Here is a 14,442-nt window from a genome sequence, read left to right as displayed (position 1 = left end):
CACCAGCAACCATCACTAAGCAACATAACCACAATAAACAAATCGCATTTAATTTGGGTTATAAATGTCAAAAAGGCAACAAAATAAAAAAATCTTCATAAAAATGATTAAATAAAAATCAGTGAAAGAACATTCCTTTATGGAATATAAATGCCAACTAGTAGCACTGCTGCTACTAACGTAAGTACTGTTCCGGTCCCATTTTAGTGGTTTAACACCAGGATTTTTAGGAGAAAAAGAAGGGCGTTAGGTTGCTACCCCAAAAAACTTCAGATGCCACCGCTCCAAGCTCGAAAAATAACTCCGATAAGCAGCTGCTTAAAATAGCTCCGGCGTTACCGCTAAACAGCAGGCGTCCGCTTTATGTTCGATCACATAGCACTTTAAATGCAGCCAGCATATCTAAAGCACAAGAGAATCCCGTGTATGACTGCATTGCTTTGCAAGCAGGTCCAGACGGTGTCCTATGCGTTTCACGAACACAAAACGAGAAAGAAAAACAGCCGGACCGCATTAGTTTAGATAGAAGAGGCCTGACGCATATTCCTGTTATAGAGGGGGAGTCCAGGTAAGTACCAACAATCTGACTACAGTTCCTACATGCTAAAAAAACTTTTCGTTTCAGATTGAGATTATTATCATTGCAGCACAATTTGATAATAAATTTAGAGACTTTGACAAAACAGAAGTTTCCCACTCTTGTTTTCTTAGATGTATACGATAATCAGTTGGAACAGATTCATTGCCTTGAAGTGTTGGAGAATTTGCGGGTGCTGCTTATGGGAAAAAACAGGTGAAATTACCCAGTTAATTAGGGAGTTGATTTCAATTCTTATTTTGGTAGGATTAAAAGGATTGAGGGCCTAGAATGTTTAAAGAGACTGGAGGTTTTGGACCTACATGGCAACCAAATTTTACAAATCGTAGGCCTCACTTCACTATCCGAGTTGAAAGTGTTGAATTTAGCTGGAAATCAAATTCGTATTGTGGGGGGAAAGGACTTACAGGGCTTGGATTCTCTTCAGGAACTGAATTTGAAACGAAATCGACTAAGAAAGTTGCTGGGATGTGGTGAATTGTATTGTCTGACCAAGTTGTTTGTTAGCAATAATGATCTTCAAAGGTAAGCGTATAGTAAGTACTTACTTACGGTTGGACGTTTTTTGGATCAATTTTTTGTAGCGTTGAAGATATAAGTAGCATCGCCAAGTCCCCAAATATTAAAGAAATTTCGATAGATGGGAATCCGGTATTTTTATCAGGCGATTGCGTATCATTTTTAGTTTCTTATTTGTCCCATCTAGTCAAGTTAAACAATATGCTGATTACTGACCAGGTAATTTTTAGTGGTGAATTTAAATTAAAATTATTGCTCGCATTTTTTTCCGGCTTAATAGGTTCGTAAAGCTGCAATGGCTTGGAGAAGAAACAAGGAAAATACTAATGCCGCCTTTATGGATTTAACCAGTGAGACTTCTTTAAACTATAGGAGGGAAGAGGTGATATCAAATGCCAGAACGAACTGGGAACTACTTAGGTACGTAACATCAGCTAAGATCTAAAGACAATTACTCCAGTTGGTAGAGGGTATTTAGAAATAAATAATAAGTATCCGCTTGCATTAAGGCAGATTATTAGCTTGGCATCAATCTAAAGTTAAGGGGCAAACAAGATATTTTTTTGGAAATTTGGCCACAACTACGGACGTTTACTTGAGATTGATTAAAACTTACTGAAATTTGGTTAACTGGTGGTTCGATGTATCTTTAACACTCTGTATGAATTGCAAGTTTATTCCCGTTGTAGTTTTCTTGTTTTTTTCGTTGCATGATCGTATGCCCAAAAAGCACAACGACATCTTAAAGACGTCTTTAAGATGTCTAATTCAGATATGTGAGACGTCTGTATAGGTCTTGAAGACGTCTTAAAGACGTTATTTTTCATTTGTAACAACATTTTTCGTTTGTAACAAATGAAGACGTCTTAAAGACGTCTTGAAGAGATGTCTTAAAGACTTCTTGAAGAGATGTCTTAAAGACGTCTTGAACAAATGTCTTAAAGACATCTTCTTGAAAGGCGTTTTCAAGGGTGTTAGGAATATTCTATGAGAAATTCCCTATTAGAAATGTAAAGTAAAATAATATGTTTTTATTTCATTATTTTTTTGTATTTTGCCTATCAAATACAGGCTATTTTGTTAGAAGATAATTTTGTTGAAGGTTTACCACAACACTATAATAACAAGAGTTTTTAGTAACATCCAAGCAAACCAAGTGCATATAGTCTAACGGAAAAGATTTGATCATGTCAAGTTTGGGTAGTTTTTCTAAAATTGGCTTCCCAGTATAATGGTTGTCATCAGTTTTTTGTCGGAAGTCACAATCTCTCCTTATACGTAGGTTATGTATGTCATGAAAATAGACCCTATAAGAGTAATTTCCTTCAACATTACATTTTGAACAGGAAGAATAGTCAGATTGACCTTTAATATATTTTACATATGATTTTGCAGGAGCGTCACAAATAATTGCTTTGATATATACTGCAAAATGTTAACGATCATAAGTAGGATAACCTTCAAATTCATTGTCGTCTGCTATGGAATCAGTATCCGAATTATGACATAAAAACTCACTACTGTCATTGACATTAGGATTAGTGATTGGTTCACTTGTTGCACTTGCAACGTTGAGTTGTTTGAGCTGCACCCAGGCTGTGAAACGATGTCACCACTGACCGAACTCAAGGGAATTGTAAATTTTCTGTCTTTCGGTGGCCCCTCATATATATATGATGTTTGTTTAGCTTACCACTTGCACATATTCGCTTCGTGTTCGGTTCTGTATAAATCGTAAATTCACAAATTTAAAAAAAAACTAAACAGCTAAATACAGTGTATAACTAACCGCAATAGACGATTTAATAAACGAAATTAAATGTTTTCACTGCAATCGGATGCACTCGAGCAAGTTCGTCAAAACGTCTTGTAGTAGACATTTAAGAGACGTCTTGTGTCAGGCATTAACAAGACGTCTTGTAGTAGACATCTTTAAGATGTCTTAAAGACGTCTTCCAGAGACATACGACGTTCAGACATAATAGCGGCATAAAGAAGACGTCTTAGAGAGATCTTGTGCTGTCTCTGTGAGCTGTTGAATTTTTTGCCTTCAAGTTTGAAAACGTGCCGAATATCCGCGCAGTTTCAAAACTTACTAAAATGTTGTTAAATGGTGGTACGATATATGTTTAACACTCTGTATAATCCTTTTTTGACATTTATGTGCTCTTTGTAAAATCTTGTAGTATTCCTAGGGTTTGCGCCAAAATTTATTTCTATTTTCTTCCCACTTAATAATTTTAGACATTAATTGATTTTTTGCTTTAACGAAACTTAATTTACGTTTATTTTTATTATCTGAAGAGTGTTTAGACATATTTCAATGAAACTTGCTGTGGATTGGCGCACAAACATGTCAAGAAATGATTAGTTCGAATGAAAACTTCAAGTAGTTTTTGTACCAAGACACTCAAGCACCTTTTGTGCACACCCAAAGTGCATGAACTCGGTTGCTTCATCAAAATAATATAATATAATACAAAATAACAATAAAATTTATTTTTTTATTCAAACTTTTTTTATTAATAAAAGTTAGGTATGGTTATCTTTTGAGCCCAGTAATATAATACACTGCCCTTTTGATCAGGTGCTAACGGGACACCTTGTATAGATTTCTTAGTAAACCCTGCTTTGAAGAAAAAATCTTAGTTCGTCAAAAAATAAAAGTCTAAGTCGTCTAATTTATTTTTAAGCAAATATCTTTAGTTTAGACTAACGAACTTTTATTAGTGGGTAACAAATTGAAGTTTTTAATCTTCTCCTGAAAAAGCCTGTGTAAATAAGTTATTTTTTAGATCTCAAACCAAGTGCCTAGCAAATACCGTGACTACAGTAGACAAATCAATGAAAAATTTGAAACCTGGTAGTGATTTCGTCCTCACATCGTTAACCAATCCCAACATAAAGCCGCCACTTAAGCCCTCTCCTCAGAAGTCCAAGTCTTTCATTAAGCTATCATCTAAAGTGCCTTTACTACCGAACAAAAAATTACACGTGGTTAGAACGATGTCTCAAGATACTGAAACCTCCCAAAATACTTCCAGTGGTGCCTCAAATGAGTTGTTAAAGTTGCCTCCCATATTAGTCCCGATTATTAGTAAGTTGGAGAAACAGAGCGAAGCTTATAAGGACCATGGTAATATTATTTGAAATATTAGCTTTATCTACATACTGTTCTATATTCATTGAGCAGGTTTACTGAAAAGATCATGCAGCTTGTCCAGTTTGGGGCCTAACATTGATAGCTCAAGTTCGATGGCGAGTGGGAGCGAAATAGCTCAATCTAGCTCTAGTAGCTCAGAAACGTCTGAGTCCGATTCCGAACAGGAAGACATTATCAGCAAGGAACCGACCCTTTTGGGCGGCGCTATTAAACAAATTTCGGTGGCGTTGTCTGATCGAGATCTTAGTTTCTCAGGGGAAACGCAAAAGGCTTCGAACAGCACCCCAGAGGATACGTCGAGCAATTTGTCAGGATCTACTAATACGAACAGTACCTCTATTATTAGCGTGGTGAGCAGTGAAAGCGAAAAAGACAGCACAAAATCCAACAGTACTACAACTTCAGGCAGAAATGTGAAAAGTGCAGTGAGTAATCGGACATTGCCAGTTAAAGGCAACAGTAGAGCTGCCACTGCAAAGGCAAAGAAGGGCTCATCTGTGTCGCCCGTAGTGCCGAAAGATCGGTAAGTGATCAACATTGGTTTATAAACCGTTCGAGACAATATCTACAGGGATTTTTTTACCGGAAAACAGTTGGTCGTACGACGGAAATTAAAGAGTGTTTTTTTCTTCAGAATTGAGCAATCAATTAAGATAAATTCAACCTCTAATCCTCAACGATATAGAACTTATCTACAAAATGTATAACGCTTTTTTTTTTAAATAAGACTAAGATAATGCTTTTCAGAGAACAAGGTGGAGATTATTTAATAGAAATATGTGGTAGACATTTAAACGTATATGGCCAAGGAGCCTTACGATTCATCGACAAGCCATGGAATATTGCTAAAGCCCACGATGTCACTACCATCAAGTTCAATTATGTGAACTTTAACAGCATTGTAGGCTTTTTGAATAAAATTAAAAATAGGTAAGTCTAGGAAGTTTTCCAAGTCTTCTACTTTGATTCGATTTCTGTTTTTTTGAACAATCAACCTCTTTTTCATTTTATTTCAGATTTCCAAACGCCGATCACTACGTGTTCAAAGAAACTAATATTTTATGTCTTGGGCAATTGAACGCCATCTCAGAAGTACAAGGACTATCATCGGTTACAATTGACTCGGAGGGCAACCCGATCGCTAATAAAGAGTGGTACAGTTACGCAGTTTATCGGTTGGCTCATTGGGGATTAAAAACTATAAATGAGAAAATGGTTAGCAGTTCATACGTTTGAGATACATAAGCTTTAAGGATGTTACTTGACTGGGCTACATTAAAGGGTTAAGTCGTGAAATTCAGCGTCTTCACCAAACGTAAAAAAACTATAAAAACGCATGTATCTAATTTACAAAAACGACAAAATTATTTATAATCAGTAGGTCACGATCATTTGTATACACTGCATGTGAAAAAATAAAAAAAGATAAGAGAAAGAAGAAAGCGGAAGATGACAAACTTTTAGAGCTTGATTTCTGATGTGTAGGAACCACAATAAATTTTACCAATAATTCGGTATTATACTATTCTATATTCGGTATTACTATAAATTAGTGAGGACGTTTTAAATTACCACTATTTGTTTAACTGACGAAAAATCTACATGACTTAGCCCACAGTGCTTACTGCTTTCGATCAAAACATGTAGGGTTTTTGGCAAACATGTTTCTATTACAGATCACCGAAGAAGATATTAGAAAGGCCAATGAAGAGTTTCAAAGTTTGAGCGACTTGGTTTTGTGGTCTTTGCCCAGTGCTTTATTACAGCCTTTGCTGGTTCGGCTTAGAATCGATGTGAACCATGGGGTGACCGAACAGAATGCGAAAAAATGGCTCATGAGAGCTGATCCAGCACTGAGAAGCGTTGTCAGCAAAGAGGCGTTACAATGGAAAAAAGGCTCTGTTAGTCAGGTAATTATTTCAACAAGGTGAAATGTTTTTACTTATTATTGGTTTTAATAATTTTTCAAGGATGATTTGGCGTTAAGGCAAAAGGCCCGGCAGCACATATGCGGCCTGTTAGAAGAAATGACTAATGCTATGAATAAGCTGAAAATATTAGATCAGGATTGGCCCCAAATTATGCACGATTTTACGCAAAACACGTTACTGGACTACTCACAACTCGACTTGTATGTTAAACAAAAAATCCAAGAACTGAAGTAGGTAATGAAATTCTCTTGGAATTTATCATTTCCTCGACAAGAAAACATCTGTGTACAGGGGCAAAATAAGAGTCCATTTACGGTAGTAGTTATACATGATAAATGAACCGTTCTGTATACAGAATTTAATGTTTAATTAATTCATTGATTAACTGGCTTGTCCGGGCCCGTTATTTGGAAACATTTGTTGACTCAAGTTTAAACGTATTGTGTAATTAAGGGAGTAATTCTGAAACAATAGCAAAGCAATAAAATAAAATACGTTTAAAAAGGAAATTAAAAGTTTGTAAAAAGCCAACAAAGCAGTTAAAGTAACAGTATCTTGTAGTTGCACAAGTGATTTTTATAAAATATGGAATATTTCATAAAAGCAACTATTTTTCAGGAGCCGCTCTTATATATATAACAATCAAGACACTGCCTCATATTTATTGACACTTTTCGATTCACCATACTGTTTTGATAAATATTGTTAAGTGCTGTCTTGAATGACTAATTAAACTTAATTTTATAATTAACTTATATGCTCCGACTTTGATTTGATAAATCCACCTTTCAATTATGGTTTCAAGTTGGTTTTTTCGTATTTTTTTAATAATATTTTTGAAGTTGACTTGAAAACAACTTTCTTGTGTTAATAATTGCCAATTTTAATCGAGACTTTCGATTCACGAATAAAGGCAATATGTATCGTAACGCAGTTATCATTTAGCGATTGATACGAATTTGGATAAACTTTTCGGGGCAGGAATAGCAAACGCAGCTAATATTAAGTCAAGGAAATATTTGAATCAAGGAACATTTTCAAGAAATTAATAATATTATTAGGTGATTGTGTATCACTTCATAGCTAGAACTGTTAAAAATATATCCGCCAGATGCTTGACATTTATGACTTTGGCCAACTTCATCAATCAGTCAAGTGCTAAATCACAGCTGTTTTGTTCTGAACATCTGAATTTTGGAGTTTTCTTTAGTCACCTTAAACTGTTCAATATTAAACGTACAGAATTTTCAGCCATTTATTCTAATCAAGGTGAGTTCAATTTAGTTGCCCATAGAAGAATTTCTCCTTTGCATTTTTTGTAGGTCAAATTTGTCGTGCATTAATAGCGTAAGAGATTATTTTTATCAGCGACATGAAATTGTCATCTACCCCAGAGGCTGAAAGTCCCTCAGAAGAAGCAGTGAAAACCGTGGGTTGCGCTCATTATAAAAGAAAATCCAAATTTGTGGTAAGTCAAACTGCGAATGAATGCTGAAAAACTATTGCGGACAAACAATGCTTTTTGTTCAAAAGTATTTTTAGAACTACTTACTTAGACCGTGTTAACTGTGACGAAAGTAAACTAATGAAACAAATCATACAGTTGTTTTCTAAGCAGAGAATGAAAAGCTGCAGTATTTTGAAGCTGGCAGGTTCACATACATTTGAAAAAGTAGTCCTACTAATTGAAATGTACAATTTGGTCTAGTGGGGACAGTGCAGCTATTGCACTTCGTTACCTGTTTTAGGCAGGGCTTTAGCTGATATTTTATTCTTTGTTTTCTAAGTACAGGGTACACCGGTATAGTTAGGGAGCTACTTTCCAAAAAGTAGTTATTGCAAACAAAGAATATATTTAAGTTTCCAAAACATTTTAAAAAATTACAGAGTGGTTGATATAAATTGTCCTCTAACTTACCTAGGGTGTATCTCGCGAATTAATTTCGATAGATGACTGCAAATTTAACTGATGGTAGTTAATCATATTATTTATGTATGTTTCAAAGCATTTTACTCTAATTTGAAATAGAAAATAATTTATACGCGATGAAATTCAAACGTAACAGTGTGTTTATTGTTGCTCTTTATTTGGCTGCGAAGGACATCGTTAATCAGTTCGAACGTACTGAAAGCATACAGCATTGCAAAACAGAAACATTCGAAAAGTGAACGCACGAATCGAACAAAATCCGCGTTGGAGTGGAAGAAAAATGGCTTCTGAACTGCACATAATGCTTAAACAAGTGCAACACATATTGAAAAATGAGTTAAAAGCCAAGCCGTGAATGAAAAGTACACGAAATGACGATAGATGGCAAATTCTCCGGATGCCAACCCAATAGATTTTTCTTTCTGCGGTATTTTGAGTGCAAAAGTTTGCTCAAAAAATAAGAAAGTTTTGAAGCTCTCAAGAAAACATTTTAGCAGGAATGGTAACGTATATCACAGTCACTTGCGTGCAGCGTGCGATGCCTTCATCCAATACCGTTCTGTTCTTAAGAGAGGTGTTGGTTCATCAAGGATATTGTCAAGACAAAATGCGATCAAATTGAAAACATTTAAATGCAATTTTTTAAATTGAATATTTGGAAATATGTATTTTTTTGAAGTAAATAAAATGATAAAGAAACAAAAATAATACATGTTTTTCATCATGGGACACTTTATATCTAGTCAGGCTGCTATATTTCCACAATTAAGATAAATGTCTTCTTAAGAAGTAATTAACTAAGTAATTCAGCATAATTTTCTTCGTCATAACGTTCTTTTTAGCGAGTTATCCGCTTTGTCTGAGGACTATTCTGCATTATCTTCAGATTTATTGCACAAAAAATCAGTTCTTTCAGATTGCTTGCTTCTAGTTAAAATATCTTTATAAATTTTCTTATACACTGCATTTATAAACAGTGGAATCAATTCGATTAAAATCCTGGGATTAAAAAATGGCAAATTTACGACAAAAATTTGGTATTTAAGCAAGCTGGAGATTTAGTTATGATTTTTGAAAATAATTTTTTTAGACACCCTGTTGCCAGAAAGTCTACACTTGCCGCTTTTGTCATGATGAAAATGAAAATCACACCATGAATAGAAAAGAAGTGACTGAGCTGATTTGCACTGTCTGCTACATCAGGCAGCCTGTGAAAGCTGACTGTGAAAATTGCGGCGTCCGTTTCGGAAAGGTAATAAAAATATATCTAGCCCAGAATTAAACTGGCATATTAATGCGATTAACGACTGAAAATGTGATATACTGCGAGAATTTTTTTTTGTTCATACCAATTAATTATTTCAGTACGTGTGCCTGGAGTGCAATTTATTTGATGACGAAGAGAAAAACCAGTTTCACTGTCAAGGCTGCGGCATTTGCAGAATAGGCGGTGCTGAACGATTTTTTCACTGCAAAAAATGCAACATGTGTTTGCCGGTGCAACTTCAAAACGGCCACAAGGTAAAACACTTACAGATATGCATGAACCACAATGGAAAAAATATTAAATTTACCAAGCGTTTATTTTAGTGTGTAGAAAATGTATCGCGATCAAACTGTCCAGTCTGCTTGGAGGATATCCATACTTCCCGCATACCGTGCCACATTCCAATGTGTGGACACCTTCTGCATAGGACCTGCTTCGAGCAGCTTCTACAAGCCGGACATTATGCCTGCCCCATTTGCCAAACTTCCTTGATGGATATGACGCAGCTTTGGAAATATTTGGATCAGCAAGTGGCGGACACCCTTATGCCTCCGGAATATAAAGATTACATGGTTTATATTTTGTGCAAGGATTGTCACAAGGTAAATACTTAAATACTTTTTTATTAAGGTAGACACTTTAAAGGGCAGACGAAAAGTTTTTTGGCAAATTGAGCAAGAGAGATGTTATGGAATTTCGTGCTCAGAAGCATCTGAGCTGGAACTAGAGTTTTGAACCAGCTAGAATGTTAGTACAATTTTTTGCTTCGTTCCAACATTTGATCTCGGTATATTGGGACCCCGTTAAATGAAAATGCGCCGAAAGTATTAACTGAGCTCGTTCTAAGATATTAATTTTAGACATGTATAAGCGCAAAAAAATAATATGGCACTATTTCTACATTGTCCTAATTACATTTTTTTGTCCTACTCTTTTCCCATACTATCGGTCGGTTAAAACCTCGGGGCTTATAAGCCGTCGGTCATTAGAGTTGCTTCCAAACGTTTTGCGCAAATTATCGAAGGTGATGAAGTAACGGTGGAAAAAAAATTATGATCAGTTTCTTGTGCATTATAGTGTTTTAAAGTTTAACAAAAATCTCGTGTTCAGCTGCTGATTGCCATTTTTTACGAGAAATTCTCCCCTGTTAGTGATAAAAGTCGTATATAATAAAGACCTCTTATGCCTTCTTGTCTATACTGGACCATGAAAACCTCATTATATGGCTTGGAAACTGTTAATCACAGAAGAAAACTGGATTTTGCTCATATTTCACGTGTCGTCTAATCACTTACAGTAAAATATTTTGAGCCAGACCACGCATTCATGTCGGCCGACTCATACCACTACAATCTGGAAAAACCTTTAAAAAAATGGGGAAGGTTTACGACTTTCAAAACTTTGTTTCGGCTGTGGGAAATGCATCGAAACACGTGATCATCATTGAAATGCCATTAAACATTTTTTGACTGAATACAAATTATGTTCAACATGTATTAAGTACCTTGTAAAGAAATTATATCTGCCTGGCATTCCGAGTTTGAGATCCAACTTTCTGATTCAAAACAATGAATTTTGCAGTTACGACTTTTGTCACTAACAGGCGAAAATTGAGCTTATCCACATTTATTAAATGTGTAAAAAATCTATATTTTTTTTTAGAAAAGCATGGTCCCATTTCATGTGGTAGGTTTTAAATGTTGCCACTGTGGCTCCTATAACACTTGCCGTATTAAAGGGCCGGTAAATCCTACAGGTAAGTTGAATGCATCGTGCTGATATTTGCTTGCTAAAAAGCATTTGATTTATGTGATTAGGCGCGCTAGATAATCAACCGGCTAATGGGGAAGGAAGTAATGCTGCTAATAACAACGATCAACCAGAAGAAAATGGCAATATGCAGGAACTTCGAGATAGGTTGGCACAGTAGCATTTGGTTTCCTTGTCGTTAGTCACATTTCTTTTGTGCTCATTTGTGATCTTCCTATTGCTGATGTGTTTTAAGCCATTCGAAAACCTTGTTGATTTTTGAAACTTGACATTTTGAAGTCAGGTAAGTGGAAATTTGAGCACTGCAAAAACCGCTTTCGAAGCAGAAAGTAGTATTCACTTTATAACGTATTTAAACTGACTCCGATCTACTGTGCCAATGGATATTAAGCTAGTTTGTAGATCGATTGAAACAAATACTAATTCAGATTTATGAGATTATGTAAAAGAACACAGCATTTTGTTTACAAAAGTGCTTCTTATTGAAGAATATTATGAACGAAGCTGTACTTTTATTCGGCAGCTTTAATCTGGTAAACACCAGAGCCGACGAACTGATATTTTTAGACGCTATGTACATAGAATTTAAAGACCGGTTTGTTCTATTATTATATGTGTAAGTTTATAATTTTTGCAGCTTATATGGATGTCGTAGAAGTAGGACTGATTTAAATCATAATCTAATCGCTATTACAACTGATCACTTTCACTTCTTGAGTTATTGTGAAAATACATATGCAGATACACTTACTACGGATAGGAAATTTTTCTAATCTTAGAAATTTGCTAGCGTTTTGTAGATGACCTAAGTTTCACTTTCATCAATATATTTGTAGATTTTTTACTTTTGTGTACATCTTGATGTGAGAAATCTCAGTTTAATAAATGGTGGAGCGCATGCAATAATTTATTATTATTTAAAATCCAATTTATTTCGAATTATAACTTATGATTTTATTTGACTTCGATATTATTATCGAAGTAGCAGCACAACCAATATTTTTGAATATTCATTCATGTTGAAATTTTTGTGGAATTACAAAATGGAACATTTTGTAATGTTGTTCAAGGCGTATGTATGGCTTGATTCACTTGATGAATGCCTTTTTCTTCAATGTCATTGACCGTTTGATTTTCCAAAAATTCCATTTATAATTTTTTTGGTACATTTTACATGTAAAATTTTACATATGCGCAAACATTTCCTTTGTAGATTTTTTAAATGTTTTTTAAAGTCGTTAGAGTGAATATACCTAAATTTGAATAATTTATTTGTAAATTATAAACTAAATTAAGTTACGAATGATATCGTTTTTCAGCTGAGAACATCGATAGTCTGTTCCTTCGCTGGCATCTTAGTTGCCGCCAAATACGGATTATCAATAAAACTATTACTCTGATTGTTCTCTTCGTTTTTAGGGTTTTCAGTTGGTTTATTTTCCACTTCTTCGCTTTGGTTTGCCTCCTCTTCCTTCTCCTTTTTGATGTTTTGGGCTTCTTTATGCTCTTTCTGTTGCTGCAAGATTTGACTTTTCGGATCAAAATCTAAGTCTTCTGGGTCGAAAATTTGATCTTGAGGTAACAGAGCACTCAAATACGGTGGATAAGATGGTTTGATCGCGATAACTAGAAATAAATAGTTGGTTTTCTGAAATTATTTCAATATTAAGACCCAAATAACTTTTGTATCAAGGAACATAAACTTACTTTTTACTTATAGAGATTATTGGATCCCATAGGGGCTCGCAAAAGATTTTACAATTTCACATTTCCAAAGCGTATAGTGATCAGGGGCTATTTTTATCAACGTTGCCGAGGACTTTCAACTTTAATTTTTAAATTGCAGAGCTTAGACTTTTAGACGCGCTCAGATATCCAAATGACGAGCTTTTTTATGCGCACATTAAATGGAAAAACCTTATTTACAACAACAATAGAGTTTGATCAGCAGTTCGCCTGCTAAATGGGCTCTAAGCTTTCAAAGTTGTGTATTTTGGAAACTGTGTTTAGCAAGCGAGATATTATTTATTCATATAAAGAACGCATAACAATTTTTAACGAACATATTAACCGTGTCCATCGGAACTATCTTTTAATTCGAAAATTGGTGCTTCTACCCGCTTAAAAATAAATGTGCAGATGAAGGATAAATATTCAATAAGTCCACAAAAACAACCGGTAGAACATTGAAATATGTATACTCACGTGGAAAAATATTGCCTTCCTCCGTATCAAACAAGTTATGTGTGGCGCTGGTTTTGGCTAGAAACTTTGTGAAAGCTTTCTCAATATCCTTCTTCTGCATGGCAGCCTTTTCCCTGACTGATTCGTAGTCGATGATTGGTTGTTTGTGAGTCTATGAAAGACAAATCATGTCGAAAATTTTCCAATTTTAAAACGGCGAACTTACAGGAGTCCGAACATATGCATGAGGGTCAGGGAATGGTGGTAAATGTTTGGGAATGTGACTCGGCAAAGGTTCCTTGAAACCTGCCGATAACATGTTGAGCTGCTTTTGAGCTTGTTGAGGCTGCAGCGCAGGTAACAATGTATGTTTACCTGCCTTTACATAGCCTTCGAGCGTATTGAAGTTAAACCCTATAAAACAATCTTATTATTTCGCTAATGGTTTGCTTTAACTAACTTACCCATTTCAGAAAACGCTAAAATAATATCTGCAATAAGAGGCTCGACTCGACCAGACAATTCGCAGTAGTTTCTGCTCAGCAGCCCTATTTCTGAAATGACTGAAAATACACATTGAAAAGTGAATATTCATGTGACATCATTTATTACAAGGATTTTTATTGATCATATAAGGGACATCCATCAGATAATCTTTTCCAAGTAGGTACTTACACGCTTGCATCATTTCAGTTAAAGTCCCCAAAGCATCTTTTTCAGCAGTATCAAAGCCACATTCTTTCAGAACGCTTGAGACTGACATTACAATCATTTTCCTATGGGGGTCGGTTTGTTGATCCATATTTAATTATTTCCTCGAAAAAGTGGTTTTCAGTTAATTATGAGTATTTATTGAATATTTTTATAGGAACTGGAATTCTGGAATTGAAATGTTCAAGTGATCAATAAAGTGAGGTTAAGAGCTGTAGTTGTCTTCATCTATGGAGCAGTACACAGATTATCAACCTATAGCAGTAGTTGAATGGTGGCCACAGATCACAGAGGTCACTCTGTGATCTGTGTGGTGGCGCAGCATGGTGAATTCTAACGGTGTCCATACACCTTTGTTTTCCAGGAAAG

General features: G+C 35.2%; 3 protein-coding genes and 1 long non-coding RNA gene across 4 annotated transcripts; 2 read left to right on the top strand and 2 right to left on the bottom strand.

The window, feature by feature from the left end:
• Positions 1–54: 54 nt before the first annotated feature.
• On the top strand, positions 55–6,966 carry LOC109544953 (leucine-rich repeat-containing protein 49). The gene is made up of 12 exons (XM_048667247.1): positions 55–180; positions 231–568; positions 626–793; positions 845–1,123; positions 1,183–1,336; positions 1,398–1,537; positions 3,913–4,253; positions 4,311–4,803; positions 5,028–5,210; positions 5,297–5,495; positions 5,957–6,190; positions 6,251–6,966. The coding sequence occupies exons 1-12, from the start codon at positions 151–153 to the stop codon at positions 6,443–6,445; spliced, it is 2,754 nt and encodes a 917-aa protein (XP_048523204.1). The 5' UTR covers positions 55–150; the 3' UTR covers positions 6,446–6,966.
• On the bottom strand, positions 2,146–3,079 carry LOC125504785. Its single transcript, XR_007281695.1, has 2 exons — positions 2,483–3,079; positions 2,146–2,424 (listed from the first exon to the last, which is right to left on the bottom strand). It is a non-coding gene; the product is annotated as an uncharacterized LOC125504785 (long non-coding RNA).
• An 86-nt stretch (positions 6,967–7,052) lies between the features above and the next one.
• LOC109544958 (RING finger and CHY zinc finger domain-containing protein 1) lies at positions 7,053–12,076 on the top strand. The gene is made up of 7 exons (XM_019915386.2): positions 7,053–7,480; positions 7,534–7,679; positions 9,232–9,393; positions 9,507–9,662; positions 9,732–10,010; positions 11,071–11,164; positions 11,226–12,076. Exons 2-7 carry the CDS (start codon positions 7,584–7,586, stop codon positions 11,336–11,338), a joined length of 900 nt encoding a protein of 299 aa, XP_019770945.1. The 5' UTR covers positions 7,053–7,480; positions 7,534–7,583; the 3' UTR covers positions 11,339–12,076.
• A 356-nt stretch (positions 12,077–12,432) lies between these two features.
• Positions 12,433–14,328, bottom strand: LOC109544959 (transcription initiation factor TFIID subunit 8). Its single transcript, XM_019915387.2, has 5 exons — positions 14,038–14,328; positions 13,827–13,925; positions 13,589–13,776; positions 13,384–13,534; positions 12,433–12,804 (listed from the first exon to the last, which is right to left on the bottom strand). Exons 1-5 carry the CDS (start codon positions 14,162–14,164, stop codon positions 12,494–12,496), a joined length of 876 nt encoding a protein of 291 aa, XP_019770946.1. The 5' UTR covers positions 14,165–14,328; the 3' UTR covers positions 12,433–12,493.
• Positions 14,329–14,442: the final 114 nt, after the last annotated feature.

The sequence above is a fragment of the Dendroctonus ponderosae genome, unplaced genomic scaffold (assembly GCF_020466585.1).
Source record: "Dendroctonus ponderosae isolate FM_Combo_2020 unplaced genomic scaffold, Dpon_F_20191213v2 Dpon_F_20191213_6, whole genome shotgun sequence".
Taxonomy (NCBI): domain Eukaryota; kingdom Metazoa; phylum Arthropoda; class Insecta; order Coleoptera; family Curculionidae; genus Dendroctonus; species Dendroctonus ponderosae.
The sequence above is the reverse complement of the archived record's forward strand: the minus strand, read 5'-3'. Positions and strand labels throughout refer to the sequence as shown.

Excerpts from the sequence above, each read along its gene's own strand:
- LOC109544953 (XM_048667247.1), top strand. The coding sequence starts at position 151 with ATGCCAACTAGTAGCACTGCTGCTACTAAC. Across the intron at positions 569-625 it reads GTTATAGAGGGGGAGTCCAG|ATTGAGATTATTATCATTGC; the intron begins GTAAGTACCAAC and ends TTTTCGTTTCAG. Across the intron at positions 5,211-5,296 it reads TTGAATAAAATTAAAAATAG|ATTTCCAAACGCCGATCACT; the intron begins GTAAGTCTAGGA and ends ATTTTATTTCAG.
- LOC109544958 (XM_019915386.2), top strand. The coding sequence starts at position 7,584 with ATGAAATTGTCATCTACCCCAGAGGCTGAAAGTCCCTCAGAAGAAGCA. Across the intron at positions 7,680-9,231 it reads AAAGAAAATCCAAATTTGTG|ACACCCTGTTGCCAGAAAGT; the intron begins GTAAGTCAAACT and ends TAATTTTTTTAG. Across the intron at positions 11,165-11,225 it reads AGGGCCGGTAAATCCTACAG|GCGCGCTAGATAATCAACCG; the intron begins GTAAGTTGAATG and ends TTATGTGATTAG.
- LOC109544959 (XM_019915387.2), bottom strand. The coding sequence starts at position 14,164 with ATGGATCAACAAACCGACCCCCATAGGAAAATGATTGTAATGTCAGTC. Across the intron at positions 13,535-13,588 it reads ATGCATATGTTCGGACTCCT|ACTCACAAACAACCAATCAT; the intron begins GTAAGTTCGCCG and ends TGTCTTTCATAG. Across the intron at positions 12,805-13,383 it reads GGAAGGCAATATTTTTCCAC|TTATCGCGATCAAACCATCT; the intron begins GTGAGTATACAT and ends ATTTATTTCTAG.